General features: G+C 54.7%; 1 protein-coding gene across 18 annotated transcripts; it reads right to left on the reverse strand.

Moving 5' to 3' along the window:
- Positions 1-5,200: 5,200 nt before the first annotated feature.
- ZNF444 (zinc finger protein 444) lies at positions 5,201-16,981 on the reverse strand. 18 transcript variants are annotated; one of them, XM_081274261.1, is made up of 6 exons: positions 16,808-16,914; positions 13,818-13,958; positions 13,123-13,179; positions 12,602-12,948; positions 7,347-7,455; positions 5,201-6,297 (listed from the first exon to the last, which is right to left on the reverse strand). In XM_081274261.1, the coding sequence occupies exons 4-6, from the start codon at positions 12,917-12,919 to the stop codon at positions 5,714-5,716; spliced, it is 1,011 nt and encodes a 336-aa protein (XP_081130387.1). In that variant the 5' UTR covers positions 12,920-12,948; positions 13,123-13,179; positions 13,818-13,958; positions 16,808-16,914; the 3' UTR covers positions 5,201-5,713. The 18 variants fall into 18 exon arrangements, with proteins under 18 accessions (XP_081130387.1, XP_081130401.1, XP_081130384.1 ...); XM_081274275.1 differs by having other exon boundaries at positions 13,123-13,206; XM_081274258.1 differs by lacking the exon at positions 13,818-13,958 and having other exon boundaries at positions 16,905-16,981.
- Positions 16,982-17,361: the final 380 nt, after the last annotated feature.

Genomic DNA, 17,361 nt, shown 5'->3' on the forward strand with positions numbered 1-17,361 from the left:
CAGGCAGGAGGCTCTGCCAGGAGCTCTCCTTGGATTGTGGGGCACGGGTGGGGCGGGGCGGGGACCTGGGGGTATGTGTGTCAAGTTTTCCTGCGCCCTCCAGTTGGGCACTTTGGTTCTGTGGGTGCAAATCTTCATCCCTCTGAAATCGTGGCTAAGAATCTTTTTTCTGCACTCCCTCCTCTTGCCTACCCCCAGGATCTACTTGGCTGAGAACACCCATCCATCCACAGCCAAAAAACTGAGGGTCCCTCCACTCACTATCCGCCCAGTACTGGAGAAGATGGAGGAGGTGGAGTCAGTCTGTCCCCAAATAACAACATGTTTTAAGTAAGTGCCTGGAGGATGAAATTATGATGTGAATCAAAAGAAGGGAAATGAGATCAGAGGCAGGAGGCACTAGGTTTTCCATCTGCTCTCTTCCACTTAGGAATACGAGGAAGAATACAGAATATGAGGTGGATAGACCTGGAAAAGGAGATGATAGGCCGACGGATAAAGATGATAGGCAGGTGGATAGATGATTGAAAGATGATTTATATGGAAGTTAGATGGATGATAGGCAGACAGATGGCAGATGATTGATAGGTAGTATTAGATGGATCAAGGAATAGATGGATGACATGTACCAGTCTTCAGTCCCACTAGCATGACAGGAAGATTCCCATTTTATCCAGAAAGTCGAGTTTTGGGGAACATTGCTGAGAGAGCTCTGTCAATGTGGGGGAAAGCCCTGAGGGGTTCTTGAACCAGTGTTATGGGCAGGCTATGGGCAACGACCAAACAGACTTCATTTTACCCCGAGACTCCACGTCACATAAGAAATCCTTCTCCCATGGGAACACCCCCGCCCCGTACCTATCAGTAGTTCTTAGGATAGCAGGTTTGGCTACACAAAAGGGCAATTCTTATACAATGTAAAATTGTTCTCTTTGGTTCCCATTTTTCTTGGACAATGTACCTTTTTAGAGGATGATTGTCTAGATGTTAGTAATCATTGTTTAACTTGTATTCAACTGGGGTCATTTTGATCCACTTCCCTTCTGCTTATGAACATGGAAATTCCCAGAATGAAAATATGATTATGGGCATTGTGTTGCCTCGCTAACTGCTCAGTCCAGCTTCGGTACCTGCTTGTATGCAACTACATCAACCCAGATGTGGTTTTTACCTTTAAATACCTTGAAAGGCTCAGGCTCAGGGCTGCAGAGACAGTTTGGGGTTCTACGGGGAGCAGTTGCTGGCTGGCTAATAAAGACTCTCCAATTCAGAGTGTTCGGAGTGGTCTGCCCCAGTGTTAGCACAGCTGCAGCCATCTTCCTTCCCCACCCCACTTTATGACTACTCTTCTTATGCCCAAGAAATACCAAGTGGCTCCAGATAAGACCTCCCTGCCTGCAGCCTGGACACACGCTGGTCTCTCCCGGTCTCACTGAGAGATAGGAGACAAAGTACTGCCCCTGAGATGGGGACACACTGGTTCCCTGTTCTCTCCTTGAGAAGATAAAGGGACCTGCTGGTTTCCCTGCTGCCCTCTGAGAGACAGGAAGGCTGCCTGTCTCTGTTCCCAAGAAACAAGACCAGGGATGCTCACTAAGCCAGTCAGGACAACCTGCCCCTGGCGCAGGGCCAGGACTGCAGCCTGTAAAAGGCCACATTCAAGGGGAGTGGCTGCGCTCTCCCTGCTGCTCAGCTGTCCCTCTCTAGGTGCAGAGCAGCTTGTCAGGCTCCTGACAATCACCGGCTTCTTGTCCCAGGTGTGTGTGATCAGCCTGCGCCACTTTTCTTTCACTCATAACACCAGAGGAAACAAATTCTTGGATTTTCCGAGGGCAAATGTGCTGATGAAGTTGAAAATAATGGTTTCAGGAAGACTAAGGTGTTTAAGAGGCCAGGCCCGATGATGCACACTGTAACCTCTGCAGCTTGGGAGGCTGAAGCAGGAGGATTGCAAGGTGGAGGCCAGCCTGGGCAATTTAGTGAGACCCTATCTCAAGATTAAAAAAAAAAAAAGGGCTGGGGAGCTGGGCACAGTGGTGCATGCTTATAATCCCAGTGGCAAAAAAAAAAAAATAATAATAATAATAATAATCCCAGTGGCTCAGGAGACTGAGACAGGAGGATCACAGGTTCAAATCCAGCCTCAGCAATGATGTAGCACTAAGCAACTTGGTGAGAACCTGTCTCTAAATAAAATACAAAATAGGACTGGGGATGTGGCTCAGTGTTCGAGTGCCTGAGTTCAATCCCTGGTATCCCCCCCAAAAAATAGGGGTAGGGATATAGTTCAGTAGTATAGTACCCCTGGGTTCTACCCCCAGTGCTAAAAAAGAGGTGAATAAATGAAGGATAGGAATCTGCAGCCAGGGAGAGAATTTAGAGCTGACTCTCCTGAGAACCTGTCATTGGGAAGTCGAGGTGAGTCAGAATGGAGTGGCCTTTGAGGGCCCATTTGGGGCCAGAGTTAGAATGTCATTATGGACGTTGCCATCACAGGCTCAGTCAGGTGGAGAGACTCGAGAGCAGGGTGCTGACTCCGTCATGGTGGCGGAGAGGATCCGGTAGCCTGGCTGGTGATGGCAAGCAGCACAATAGTGAATATCTCCATCTGCCAGGGGCGAGTAGATGCCAAGTGACAGGAAATGAAAGAGCTGAAGATGTTCCCCCCCTCTTTTGAGTAAGAAGCAGCACAGCAAGTGGTGACCACAGAGACAGCCCTGTGTGACCGGCCAGGGGGCCAAGCAAAGACTTAGTGCTGAACGGATCAGTTGAGGACCCTCCCTAGTGGCACTGTGAGCTCTGATGAGGGAGATGCTTAGAGACCCCTGCCCAGGCTCAGCTCTAAACTCCTCTTGCAGCAGGAGGGGACAGATAGACTGGGGTCAGAACCAAAGGGCAAGGGTACACTTGCTCAGAAGGGACCAACTGCTCAGACATCCAGCCAAGACCTGCACAAGCCCACGAGCCACACAGACCAGACCGTGGCCCAGTAGGCACAATGCCACCAGAAAGCACAGTTGTCACAAGACCCCGAGTCCCTGGGGAAGCAGGACATTAAGACCTGCACCCACCAACATAAGCTTGGTAAGACCAGTTCCAGTTAGGACCTGTGGTGGGCCAGGATGACAGGATGCTCATCAGCACAGCACTATGACGTCAGAGGAACTGTAGCTCTTCTCCCAGTGATTGTGCCTAGATACCTGTGGACAGAAGCATGCGCAGCAGGTTTGCCAACCTGATGAGAGCCGGAAGGTCTTTGCCATACTTTTACTACATTTTGGGCCTTGCTTGTCTTTTGTGAGAACACCAGCTGGGAAGACAACTCCAATCTCTGGTGATAATAGGAAGTCATTCCAGTTGTCCAAGGAGATAGGGGAAGTTGCTTGGCCCATGTGGGTGATGAAAACGGAGAGAGAGGCTGGTTTGGGGAGTATTTCGGAAGAGGAATTGGAATGGGTTCAGGACCAGCTAGCAGGCCGCTGTGAGAGGAAGGGTTGACTCAGGGTGGAGGAGGGCTTGGATTTGGTGTGTGACCCCGCATGTGGCCCTCAGCAGTCCTCAATCCAGGTCTCATTTCCCAAGGGTCCCAGCACCTTCAGCTGACCTGTCCCTGAGTTCTCGGACTTCCCTCAGTGATGTGCCTCCTCTTCCCCTCTCTGGTGACAGGTGTTCCTGGCACTCCAATCCTCTGCCATGCCAAGCAGCCTTGGACAAACAGCTCTCCACAAGTCTATTTGGATGTGTGTGAGGGTCTTTCTGGTTGTGGAGGGGAGTGGCCCATGAGATATGCTCCTGTAGTGGCACCCCCTCCTCCACAGAAAATCTTCACCAGAATTGATTTTAGGACTATCAACAGCAGAGTCTCTATAGAAGAGTTCAATGTAGGTAAACTTTCTATTTTTCTGTTGCTGTATTTTACTTGGCCACTGGCCTGGAAGAAATCAGCACTCCAGGTGATTAACACCCCTTTACTAGTTTTTCACAAACATTTATCCAGAATAGTAGTTTGTAGAAGTGTGCTTGCAAATGCAAAGATTAAAAAAAAAAAAAAAAAAAAAAAAAGACAGACCCTTTAACAAGGCCTCTGGCCTTGAGCTGGGCTTCACAGAGATGTTGACATTTCTAAGAGAAGTTACCAACTGGGCTCTGGGGTAACAGCTGGCAGGGGGAGGAATGAAAGGGGAGAAGCACCTCCCCCCTTTCTCAGGTGCTGCTCTTGAAGGGTCAACTTGCCCAGAACAGTGAAAGAAAAAGCTGTTTTTATGTGAACCTCTGAGCCCCTCCCCTTACATGCTGGGTTTTAAGTTCTGGAACTACCTGAACTCGGGGTTCAGGGGATTAATTGATTACAACAAAAGCTGTGCCCTCTGAGCCTGGCTGCAGCCAAATAAGTTTCCTGCTGTCTTCAGGCCCTACCTTGTCTGTCCCTTCCACAGTCCTATATTCCAGATTGTTCTGTCTGCTTCAACCTATGCCCCACATGTAGTGCCCCTTAAAGCTTCCTGTTGCCCATGTGGACAGTATTTGTTTTAGGCTTCCTGTGTCTTACCTCGGAGGAAACCATCTAGTTTTGGCCATCTGGGTCTGCATTCTCCACCTTGGATGCTTTCCTGCTAACCTGCTAGGACTGAACTGTGGGGCCAGGGTTGCCCACTCCCTCCACTGAGGTTTCCCTGCTAAGCTACAGGACAGTGCAGTGCTGAGATCTGGGAGTGTAGGCACCCCGCAGGGTCTTGCCAGAGCCTGTGCACTGGACAGCAGACAGTGCCCCTTCCCAGAGCCAGGCTGCAGGCTCATGGCCTGCCTCCAGGACTGGAGACTCCCTCTTGGCCAAATGGGCCGCACAAGACACCTACTAATACTGATACCTGGGGGTCCCTGAATGTCCCAGGATGGCATGGCTAAAGCAGCAGCCTCAGCAAGGCACCACTGTGGATATTATACCAGATTGGAAGCTGCTGCTCAAAGGGACATGTCTTGTCTGAAGCTGCACAGCCAGGAAGTGTGGGGTCCAGAACTGAGCTGGAGATGGGCAGGGCCCCTTCTCTGAACCTCCTCCCTGTCTTTGTAGGATAAGCATGGGGCAGCCCCACCCCTGCTCCCAGAGCTGAGCCCAGACTTCAGGAGGGTCTGAGGTGGGCCCAAAGGTTCAGTCCTGGAGGGCTATAGGCATAGTGACAGCCTGGGACAGCAGGCCACACACTGAGTCAGCGACTTTATTAATAGTCTCCGATGCTGGTGAACTGTGGTCTCTGACCACCTTCCCAGGAGCAGGCACCCATTCACCTGTGTCCCTGGGTCGCAGAGAGGTGCACCACACCAAGGTGCCCCACCTGGCTGCTGGGTCTAGCCGGTCAGAACCTTCGCCCCTCCCTTTCCTGCCTCCATCTGGCCGGGGGACAAGACCCAGCCCTTTCCTCAGGGTCTCCTTCACCCCAGGAGCCCCGCCACTACTCCTTGCCCAGGCTCTTCTCTAGCGACTGGGGTCCTGACTCTGCTCGCCGCAGGGAAAGGGTGGCAGGGGGGAGGACGGAGGAAACAGAGGAGGGCTACGAGAAAAGAAGCGAGGCCCTTTACACAGGGGTAGGAGAGGCTGAGGGCTCGCCAAGGGAGGAGAGGAGGCAACAGTGAGGCTCAACTGGAAAGTGGCATCTGGAAAGGAAGAGTGGGAAAGGAAAGGCGGGCCGTGGGCAGTGTGAGGGTGGTGAGCTAGCTACCCAAGGGGCCAGGGTGGGAATGAGCCGCCGCCCTCAGGGACCGGCGTGGCGGTCGCCTGTGCGCTAGCTGCCGCTCGGCCGTGGATGCGCTGATGGCGCAATACGTGCTCCCGGCGCCCGAAGCCCTTGCCACACTCCCAGCAGGCAAAGGGCCGCGCGCCGGAGTGCGTCTTGCGGTGGCGCACGAGGTGCTCACGCCAGTAGAAGGTCTTGCCGCACTCGCAGCATGCGTGCGGCTTCTCTCGCGCGGGCAGTGGGCGCAGGGCCGGGCCAGGGCCGCCAGGGTGCGTGCCGCGATGTCGCCGCAGGTGCTCCTTGCGCCGGAAGGCCTTGCCGCACTCGGGACAGGCGTGCGGCTTCTCACTGGAGTGGCTCTGCCGGTGGCGCTGAAGGTGGGCCGGTTTCAGGGGCGTCTTGCCGCACTCCGGGCAGGACGCGGCGCCTGGGGCTGCCAAGAAGACAGGTAGGCCGGGCGCTGGAGGTGCTGGCGGTGGGCTGCCCGGCTCCTGCTTGTAGGGGTGCACGGCCCGGGTGTCCCCTGCTGCTGGCGGCACCTCAGTCCCAGGCACTGCATCTCCTGCTGGAAAGGCGCAGGGTCAGGGGCCCGCTGTGGGCTGCGATCGGGGCGGGCGGGGCAGGCAGACTTAGTACCAGTGTCTGCGGGTCTGGACAAAGGCTGGCGCGCAGCCAGGCCTAGGTAAATACTCAGTGGACAGGTGGACTGCGTGGGGGACACGGGCGGCGTGTGGGTGGGAAGGGGTGACAGGACGAACACCGGTGGAATGACAGGTGGGGGAGGGAGGAACAAGCACACGGAGGGATAAGGCAAGTGCAGATGCCGCGCAGGGGTGGCCACACGATGAAGCCGCAGCGGCGGCAGGAAGGTACCAGCAAGACACGCCAGTGGCCGTCTGGCTGGGTGGAGATAGGATGGGAGGTGTTGGGGTGACTGGGAACTAAGCTAGACGTCAGATGAGCGCCTATGCCCTCCGACAGGTTCCCCATCTGCTTTTTCTGTTTTACGTTGTGAGCTCAGCTTGACCCTCCTGCCTGGTCTCCAGCACTGGTTCCGCCCAGACCACCAGTCTCTTCCTCAGGTCGACGTCTTTGTCGGTCCCTTCTCCAAAAAGGCTGCACAATGGTGAGCCCTCCTTGCCCTAAAGACTGCACTCCCATCCAAGGTAGGCCCAGAGGGCCACACCCTGATACAATGACTGTGGGAGATGGGGCCGGCTCCACTGGAGGGGACCTGCTGAGGGCTGGGTGCACAGGCTCCAGAATGGGCTGCCAGCACTGCTCTCCAGACAGCCCTTTCTAGCACCTGGTGACCCACTATCAGTAGCCACAAAACACAGAGAGCAAGACCTTCTCTCCAGGGGCTGCTGAGGGCTTTGGACAGAGGCAGCACTCACTGCAGCCGGTGCTTCTCACGGACTGCTCCTGTGGCCTGCCCTCCTAAGTCTGACGCCATCTACCGCCAGCTCCCCAAGGGCAGAGACATGCCAGAGTCATCTCTGGTTCTGGTGCCACGGCCCTTCACTGAACAAGGGGATGACAGTAGGGGCCAAGGGAGAGAAGGGACCCCTAGTGCTGGGGGCCAGGAGAACGTAGGGAAGAGCCACTGCTCACCTAAAGGCACCATCCCTCTATCTTCCTTTCCGACACTGACCCCGGAGCCTTCTGCCGTGTCCTGAGATACCCTCACTGCTGTTGAATGATTTGGGGAGGTGGCTGGTCCCTGAAACGAGAGATACCACATTCCAGATTGAGAGACCGGGTTGCAGCCTGCACCTCCCTTCCCTCATCCACTTCAGCCAGTCATCGGACTGGTTTGCTCCAGGCAAACCCAAAGCTGTGCTGGAGAAGCTCCCCTGGCCTTTGGAAACCAGTGTCAGGGAGCTGTGTGGGAGGTGTGTTCTCCGCTGGTCAACCCTTAGCCAGGCACCTGCCCAGCCACTCTCACATTGATGACCCACACAAACTGGGCTTCAGTGTTTCTTTAAGCCCCTAAACTTGGGGTGATTTTTTCCATAGCATCAGATAACTAATTCACACACCTGTTGTAAATCTCACTGTGGCTTCTTGCTGTCCTTTGGATAAACTGCAGAACCTATAAGCTACTTTTAACTCAGGAAAAAAAAAAAAATGAAGTGAGTTCAGAACCAGGGCTTCTCTCAGCACAAATGGTGGATAGCTCCTGAGTAGATGGTACCAGCCAAGAGCCCAAAGGCCAAAGAAAAGCTTTGGATTGTCTGTTTTAGGTTCTCTGCGCCATGGTTGCCATTCCTCAAACCCTGCCCCAGATGACTGCAGTTCTTCTGGGCTGATGGAGTTGGCCCAGGACCACATCCACCATACCCCTTCACTTGAACTCTGCTTGGAACATGAGCCTTTCCCCCCTGAATCACCAGTCCCTGGGGACACTGGCCATGCTGATGGCCCCACTCTGGGAAGACTCCAGCCTTTCTGGAAATGTCTGGTGTTGGGAGATGGGGAACTGACTCCTGACCACTCAAGCAGCTCCAGTGGTTATGGGCTGCAGACCATCCCTTGGAGATGGCTCTGGCCTTTGCCACACGCTCCATCCTTCTCAGGCCCATCCTTGAACCCTAGATTCAGGTCACAAAGTCTGAGCTTTATGGAGATTTCCTCAGGATGAGTATCTGTGCATCTGATTAAACCCGGTTTGGCTTCAACATGCCAGTTTACCAGGTGCTGGCTCGCATCCTATTTGGGATGCTTGTGTCTTTTCCCTGAGATGGGTCTACACCTTGCTTTTCTTGGGCTGTCCTTGTATGGCTAGGCCAATTGGGGGGAGGTTTGGCAGCCTTGCACAGTGGGCTGGATGCCTTCCCACCTTCTCTGTGTTCTCAAGTAGTTTATAAAAGATGAGCCATTCCTTGAAGGGCTGGCAGCACAGAACTGCTGGGGCCTGATGCTTTTTTTTTTTTTTTTTTTTTTTTTTTTTTTGTACTGGGGATTAAACCACTGAGTTGCATTTCTGGCACATTTTATTTTTTGAGATAGGGTCTCACTAAGTTCTCAAGGCTGGCCTTGAACTTGAGATCCTCCTGACTTAGCCTCTCAAGACACTGGGATTACAGGAGCGCACCACCACAGGGGAAGCTGGCTTGACACCTTTTGTGGAGGTCTTTGATAAATATCTGATTCACCTCCTCTGGCTTTTGGACTGCAGATGTGCTGCTTCCTCATGAGCACATCTTGGTGATTTGTATTTCCCAGAAATCGTGTACTTCCTCTGGGTGCATAGAGCTGTTCTCTCCAAGGGTGAGCTGTTCGCACCCCTGCTCTGTTCCTCACCAACTTGCTGATGGTCTGTTACAACTTTATTCTTCCCAAGTACAAGTCTGGGGCTTTCTGGTCACACACCTTTGTTTCTCACTACCTCCTGCCTGACCTGTGGACCCAGGATCCCCTCCTTTCCTTTCCTTGGTTTCTGTAGTGCTCCAGGGCTCTGCCTGAGGCCCCTCCCCCAACCCCCTGCTTCCTGGCCACCCACCAGTCTTCCTCTGGGTTGGGTAGGCTGGCTAGTGCCCTGCCCCCATGTCTCAAAATAATCCTCTTTAGCTATTGTGTGCTGAGACCAGCTGCTGGGTGACTACATCTGAGCTCTCTGGGCAGATCAGATTCTCTCTCAACAGAAGTGGGGAAAGCAGATTATGCTGGGGCTTCCCCATGTCAAACTGTGTACTTCCAGGAAGCGCAAAGATTATTCATTCCCCCAAAGCAAGCATTTTCTTAGTAACTACTATGTGCCAGGGACACATCAGTGAACAAGATGAGGCTCCTATCTGAGAAAGGCTGAATCTACAATCTGGCTAGGGCTGAACACGCCATCAAAAAAATAAAATTAAAGGGTCTGGGGATGTGGCTCAGTGGTAAAGTGCCTGAGTTTCATCCCCAGTACCATTAAAAAAAGAAAAAAGTAACGCACTAGGGTACAGTTCAGTGATAGAGCACTTGCAGTAACATGGGTGAGGTCCTGGGTTCGAGCCCCAGCAACACACACACACAAATTAGCAAATTCACCAAGGCCAGCCTCTTAGTGAGGGGCTCCCTCCATCCTCTAGAACCTGCAAGGCTAAGCAAAGCCCCTGGGGCCAGGGAAGGCTACCGGTTCCCACACTTACATTCCCCCAGCATACTCCCTCCCTTCCCCAAATGGGAGGGATTTTTCTGCTAGATACACAAATGCAAATTAAAAGCAACAGTAACTACTATGACTTCACCGTCTTACCTAAGAGGACATTTTAATGCCCAAGGAGGCAATTGAATGAGCCAAAAGCAGTAACAGCAACTGGCCACCAAGGGGTGTTTCTGTGCAGGGTTGTTCTGAGTTTGTTCACTCCCCCCACAAGGTGGGCATGCACTCCCACTTTGACTAAGTCAGGGCTCAGAGAGAGCTAATCACCTGCAGTCTTGAGACTACTACCAGGTGGGAACATCTCCAGGGCCCTTGGAGATGTTCTCTTGCCAGTGGTTGCCAACCCCAGTGGTAAACAAATCGTGAGGAGCTTTTTTAAAAATGCGAGATTCTAACACCGACAAAGGACTTATATTCATAATATACCAACAATGCTCAACACTCACCAGCAAGAAAACAAATGGCCAGTTCAGAAGCCAGCACAGGGCTCTGCTGTGGGCTGAGCGCCTTACCCCAACTCCCCAGCTGGGAGTCTCACCCCCAGGAGGTGGTGCCAGCCAGGTTGTGAGGGCAGCTCTCCGGAGCGAGCAGAAGAGGCCAGAGTCTCCCGGCCCCTCCTGCCTTTGGAGGATACAGAGGAAAGGTGCCATCAGGAGCCTTCACCAAACCCACCACTGTCTTTGACCTCAGCCTTCTGCATCCAGAACTGTGATGGCTTTCTGAGGTTTATGAGCTGCCTGGCCTTGACACTTACAGGGCCAAATGGATACAGGAAAACCAGAAAGCACCTCCCACAGAAACCTACACTGGAGGTCACAGCAGCTGATTCCCAAAGACAACGGGAAACTGGAAACCCACCTGCTTGAGTGGAGAAGTGGAGACACATCTAAGCATGGTCCAGGTCACAGCATGCCAGGGTGGCCTTCAAGACACTCTGCAGAGTGAGGAGCCCCTGGAAGGCTGTGCACCCCAGGATTCCCTTAACTCCGAGCAGATGCTTCTCTGCTGGGCTGACGCAGGGGTGAGGGAGTGCGGAGACAGCAGAGCTGGCCAAAGGGAGTTCTTTGGGGTGCTGGGATAGTCTGATTGTGGTGGTTATGAAATGTCACGCGTCAAATGCATCAGTGCATCAACTCAGATCTATCATTTTGCAGTTTTGGAGCCAGAAGTTCAGAAGGGTCTCTGGGCTAAAATCAAGGTGCTGGCAGGGACGCCTTCCTTCTGGAGTCTCCAGGGCCAAATATATTCTGGTGGCTTTTCCAGCTCCCAGAGGCTGCAAAGGGAGGAAGCCAGGCCCAGGAGCTGTGTGTAAGCCACGTGCCACTGGTGGTCGGTTACACGGTGACCCAGAAAGGGTAAGGAGAAGGCCTGAGCAGCCAGTGGGTGAGCATGGGGTGGCCACAGGGTGGAAGAGGTAAGTGTGGCCCAGAGGAAGAGAAGAGAGCCTGAAAGGCCAGGCTAGAGAAGGGAGCCAGTGGCGGTGGCTGGAGTGGGAGGTGGAGGTCCCTTGGAAGAGCAAGAGGACATCCAACTCCCCTGCACCCAAATTTTGCTCAGAGACCTGGAGATGCTGCCCTTCCCTCTTCTACGCTCCAGTCCCCTGAGGATGAACTGTCACTGTTCTTCCTAACTCCTCACCCCCTGCTGGTCCCCTTGACTGCACCACACCTACAAGCAGGCCTATCTGCTCCACCTTCTCCTCTCACCAGCCCCACATGGTGGCTGAGGCCACATGTTGAAAGGAAAATGCCTTAGACCCTGGCTATTGAAACCAAACTTGCCTGTCTCCTTTTTCCTCTTTTAATGTGGCTGCTAGAACACTTGGGAAGACGTGTGGCTCACATTCTATCTCCCCAGGACAGCATGGCTCTAAACCAGGGTAGACAAGCTTCCTCTGCAAAGGCCCAGATGGTCAAGGTTTTTGGCCTGGCGGGCCACCAGGCTTGGCCCAGTGCTGTGAAAGGCTAGAAGGCCAGTTCTGTCGCTGTGGCTCCAGACCACACAGAAGTAAGCAGCCATGGCTGTGCACCAACAAGACTTCTAGAAAAAGGGGTTATGTCTGCAAATCCCTATAAGGAATTTAAGCTTGCCCTAAGAGCAGGCTAGTCCTTGGCCTTGGCCTCTGGGAAGTCATCCCTGAGCCCTCAAGGCCTGGGCCAGCCAGAACACAACAAGGGATTTAGAGTGGGACCTGGAGCCACACAGAGGAAACTGACTTCTAGGCAGGGCGGAGACAGGCCCCAGCAAACACCAGCTTGGCCAGGCCCCTGGCTGATGGTGCTGTGTGCGCTGCCACACACTGCCATGGGGCAGGCAGACCTGTACAGGACCCCATGGGTGGACAGAGGGGATGTGTAAGACCCTTCCAGAACAGCATGTCTCCCTACACACAGCAGCTCTCAGGAGCCCTGAGAGTCCTTCCAGCAAGCACCACAGTAACTGAGGGCTTGGGTCCTACTGGACGGCAGGTGTTGAAAGGAGAGTGGCTCCTGTGCCTTCTTCCTGCCAGATGTTCTCTGAACTTCACCCCGTGTCTGCTTTGCAGCATCTGCACTTGGGATGCACCCTGGTTGTGTGTTCTGAGTGTGTGTAGTGTCCCCCATGCACTGAGGGCTGGCATCTCTGCAGTGCAGAGCGGGCTGTTAAGGAAGTCCTCCCAGGTCCTGAGGAGCTGGTGGCCCGGGAACCTCTTGCGCAGCCCCGCCCCCTGCCAGCTCACCCAGAGCTCCTCCAGCAGGGCCACGGCCTCCTCCCCGCTCTGGGGCCTTCGACTGCACACCCAGGCCTGGGTGTCCGCGGGGAGGGCACTCAGGAACTGCTCTAGCACCAGCAGCTCCAGCATCTGCTCCTTGGTGTGCACCTCCGGCTGCAGCCAGTCCCGGCACAGGGCACGGAGCAGCCCCAGTGCCTCTCGTGGCCCTGGCGCATCGCCCAGGTGGAAGTGGCGGAAGCGATGCCACGGGGAGTCCAGGGTCAGGGCCTCGGCCACCCCGCCCTCCTGCTTCACTGGCAGGTGCTGGGGCACAGGGACCTCCATGGGGCCTTCTGGGTTGGGGGTGACAGCACCTGTGGGGAGGGAAATTTTGAAAGTGAGGTCCCAGCTCCATCCCCCTAGAGACCACTGCCTTCCCCTGTGCCCAAGGGGACCGCAGGGCCCAGACAGGTCTGAAGCCGGGCAGCATCCTGGCTCCAGTGCCCTCTCTGACCTCAGTTTCCTCCCTTGTCAGATGCAGTACTTGCCTGTCTCTCCTGGCCACGGGTAGGACAGGTCAGTCGAGGTCCCTGTGAGGTGCTGTGCTGAAGAAAGGGTGATTGTGACTCCTCCTGGAAACAGATGGACTCAAATCCTGGCCCTGGCCCTGCCCCTCCCTGGGGGCAGCCCTGGGTACTGCTGTACCTCAGTCTCCTCCAAGCTTCTCCAACAGCTTCAAGGTGAGGATTAAAAACACATACAGGGCTTGTAAGGAGGCCTCAAGAGCAAGCCCCACCCACCCTCTTCCTCCTAAACAGCCAGGGGCTGGTCTTCGGCCCTAGGACTCACTAGGACTCACTGAAGCATACCCTCCATGTCTGCGTCTCCTCCAGCTTTTGGGAGGGAGCAGGTTAAGTGAGATAAGGGGAGCAGTGGGATAGGACTATGACCTTGTAAGAGACTGGTTCCTCTCTGCCACACAAGGACAGTGAGGTGGCCTCTGCAACAAGAGGCCTCACGTGCCCCCCACCCCCAGCTGCACTCTGACCTCAGCCTCCAGCCTCATAAACAGATTCAGTTCAGGAAGCTGTAAAAAAGCCTCACAGGGGGCTGGAGTTGTGGCTGATATGTACATAAACAGCACTGCATATAAACAAATAAACAAAGTCTATGGACAACTAAAAATGTATATTAAAAAAAAAAGGACCAGACTGGGTGGCCTGGACAACACACAGACGCTTACTTCTAAGGCTGGAGTCTAAGGGGAGGTACAGCACCGGGGCTGCTCAGGCCATGTCCGGCTGCAGAGGCTGCCCTGCGTCTTGTGGTGGGCAGGGGAAGGGAACTCGTGTCTTTCCTTGAGGAGCACTGATCCCTTTCATTCCTGAAGGCAGAGGTGGACAAGGCTATGGCTGCGGAATGGGTGATGCTACCAGAGGGGATGCTTAGCAAGGTCTGCAAACAGGTCTGTCAGTGCACAGAGAGGGCCCCGCACTGCTGGCCTCAGTGGGCCCTGGCCAGAGATACTGGTCAGCATCCTACAGTGCACAGGACAAGCCTCCAGTCAGAACCATCTGCCCTCACATGTCAGCAGTGCCAAGGATGAGAAACTCTGGACAGGAGTCATGGTCCTGGGTTGTCTGGAGACCTCTGAGAGCCTTCCAGGGGTACTATGGTTCAGTACTGTTTTCATGACACTAGGAAAGTGATCTGCTTCCAGCTTCTTGTTACACTGAAGCCAGGACACCCTGATAGGCCAGGCCCTCTGTGGCTCACAGCTGAGAGTTGCTAACTGATCTGTGATCATGAGATGAAGAGTTCATCTGCTGTGTGCTGGCTCCACGTTGGGCATGAACCATCTGGCAGAGGCCTCCCTCCTCTGGTGCAGCACTCCTTCCCTGTTCTCTATACTCCAGCCACATAGGCTCCCTCCTATGCCCACTCAAGGTAGCTCCCACTCCAGGGCCTATGCCTGGCTCCTCCTCTCTGCCATGCACTTGCTGTCTCCTCCCTGGATGGCTCTTCTGCCCCTGGTCACGCTCAGCTGAAACCTTCTCCTCACTGGGGCCTCGATGCCCCTCTGGAGATGCTCCCAGAGCATGCACCGTGCTGTGGCATCCATGTGCATTTCTCCATGCCTCCCTATCACTAGTTTTCTTTTAGCATTTAATAAGATGTGGCATTAACCATATTGCTGTTCCATCTTCCTTCACTAGAGTTTAAGCTCCAAGAAGGCAAGACACCATATATTCCAGGCCCAGCATTCTGGTGGGAACTCAGAAATTTTATAGGATGACCAATCCCACGGGGCTGGTGTCATCACCCCTTCCTGCAGATGAGAAAGTACAGGTAGCTTGCTGAAACACCAGCTAGTAAGTGGAAGAACCTGAATTCACCCCACTTCTGCAGGGCTCAAATCTAGGCTGCAGCATCCCCTCCACCCACCCATCAATTCAAGGTCTGATGGGCTTGGAAGCCAACAAGGAAGGCATCCAGAAAACCAGGGCCAGTGACAAGCCTCAAAAGTCCCACAGAAACCTGTTCTGCCATGGAAAGACCCTTGTGCACTGGAGAGGGACTCTGAGCCAATGGGAGTGAGGTCCAGGCATCTGGCTGACCTGATTTATAAGCCTGGGTTGCAGAGAGTAAGCTGCTTGGGGCAGGGAGGACTTTTTGCTAGGACCTGAGGTCACCCAGTTCAGGAATACGTACTAAATAATGAGTATGATTATTCACCCTGTAGGTCAACCTGTCCCTCAAGGAGTACTCTCTGCCATCTGCATGAAGGCAGCTGTGACCCTGTTGTCTGGCAGGCTGGTTAGGCCACAGGGTTCATCCCAGAGCCACGTACCCTGGATGTCTAAGGAATGACATCTGCCTTACACTGTAACACCTCCCAACAGCCCTGAGCTAGGATCCCACTGTACAGAGAAATGTGCACCAAAGGAGTGATGGAACTGAACCCAGATCTGACTCCAGGGCTCACGCCAGTCATACCCAGCATCATGGTGCAGCATCCACACAGGCAGGACTCATGTCACGGTTAAGAGCCAGGCTCTGGAGCATGGCTGGCTCACTGGACTTCTAGCTCTGCCACTCATCATCATGAACTTGGCCATGTGACTTGCCTTCTCTAAGTTTATCAGCTCCACCTTTAATTAATACAGGACCAATAGTAGCCCCTGCTCCTCAAGTAGAAGCATGGATTAGACACAGTACAGCATAGATCAAATGTCCCATAAAGGCCTGCTGGCCCCTGAGACTCACAACCTCAGCATTAATGGCATCTGGGACTGGACAATTCCGGGTCACAGGAGGCTGTCCTGTGCAGTGCAGATGTTTAGCAGTATCCTTGGCCTCGTTCCATTACATGCTAGTAGCACTTTCTCGGTGTGACAACCTCAAACATCTCCAGTTATCGTTGGCTGTTCCTGGGGTGAAGCCACTCACCCACAGGCCAAATATTTACTCAGAGCAAAAGAACTCTGAAGCAAATTCCGGCTCTGCCACCTACCATCCAGCGTCCTTGGACAAAGTACAAGGACACGTTTTACACACACAGAATCTCCATTTCCTTGGCTGTAAAATAGGGACAAAAATAATAAAACTAGCCCAAGAGCTGCAGTGAGAAATAATATAAGGAAAATAAAAATGCGGAGAAGAGCACCTTGCAAGATGTCTAGGTGCTCAAGTTAGCATTTAGTCTTATGATTGTCCAAAGTCCCTTGCGAGATGCTACGGGAAACAAGCACACAGATTGAAACACATTTATAAACTGCAATAGGCATCAAAACAGGACTTAGGAGTGGCCCCACCCTAACCGGGCGGCCCCTCCAGGCGCCCGACCACCTCCAAGCCCACAGGACGAATTCTGTCCCCTTGCAGCACGCTACTGAGGCAGGCGCCCTTGACCCAGAAATAAAGGAACCGGGCCGCGATCCTCACCCGCGGGAATCCCAGCGCCCTGGGGCGCAGGTACGCGGCAAACAGCGCGCACGCCAGGCCGCCGCTCGCCACCCGCCTCGGGTCCCTCCCCGAACCCCGTGCGCACCTTCCCGAAGGGGCGGCTCCCTCGTGGGGTCGCGCTCGGCCGCCTCCCTCCCCACGGCCCGCCCCGGACAGCCCTCCGCCCCCGACTCCCCCGCCGCCTCCCGCTCCCGCCCCGGGCCGCGCCCCAGAAGCGCCTGGTCCCCGGTCCACCGCCCCCAGCCCTCCTCCTCTCCCCTCGCTCACCTCACTCCCGGCGAGGCCCCCCAAGCCCCTCACCTTCCCGCACATGCGCACAGAGCTCACCGGACTCCATGCCCCGGCAGGCTTTGCGCCAACTCACCCGGCTCCCCCTTCCCCTCAACACCCACACCCGGAGTTGCCCGTTCCGCCCAACAACTCCCCTCCTCCAGGGCCGCTCTGGGACTACGCTTCCCAGGGGGCATCGCGCCAAAGGCGGCTGCCCATTGGTCCTCGCTGCGCTCCACGTCTCCACCAGCGCTAGAACTACATTTCCCAAGATGCATCGGACCGCGGCCTGCGCCCAATAGACTACCGCGAACGCAAACTGAGCGCTGCGGTCCTCGGACTACGTTTCCCTGAATTCATGCGGGGACTTCCTATTGGCCAGCGCGCCAGCCTCGAGAGAAGAGGCGGAGCCATGGCGGCGGCGTCGCGGAGAACGGGGAGGCTGGCACTTCCCCTCACTCCGGAGAAGCGCCTCCGGAACCCAGGAGCCTCGGCGAGGAGGAGGCGAGTCCGGTCCGGGCTCTCCGCTGGCCGGCAGTGCGGCGCTCATC

This window comes from Spermophilus citellus, assembly GCF_964194105.1.
Source record: "Spermophilus citellus genome assembly, chromosome: 18".
In the NCBI taxonomy this organism is placed as follows: domain Eukaryota; kingdom Metazoa; phylum Chordata; class Mammalia; order Rodentia; family Sciuridae; genus Spermophilus; species Spermophilus citellus.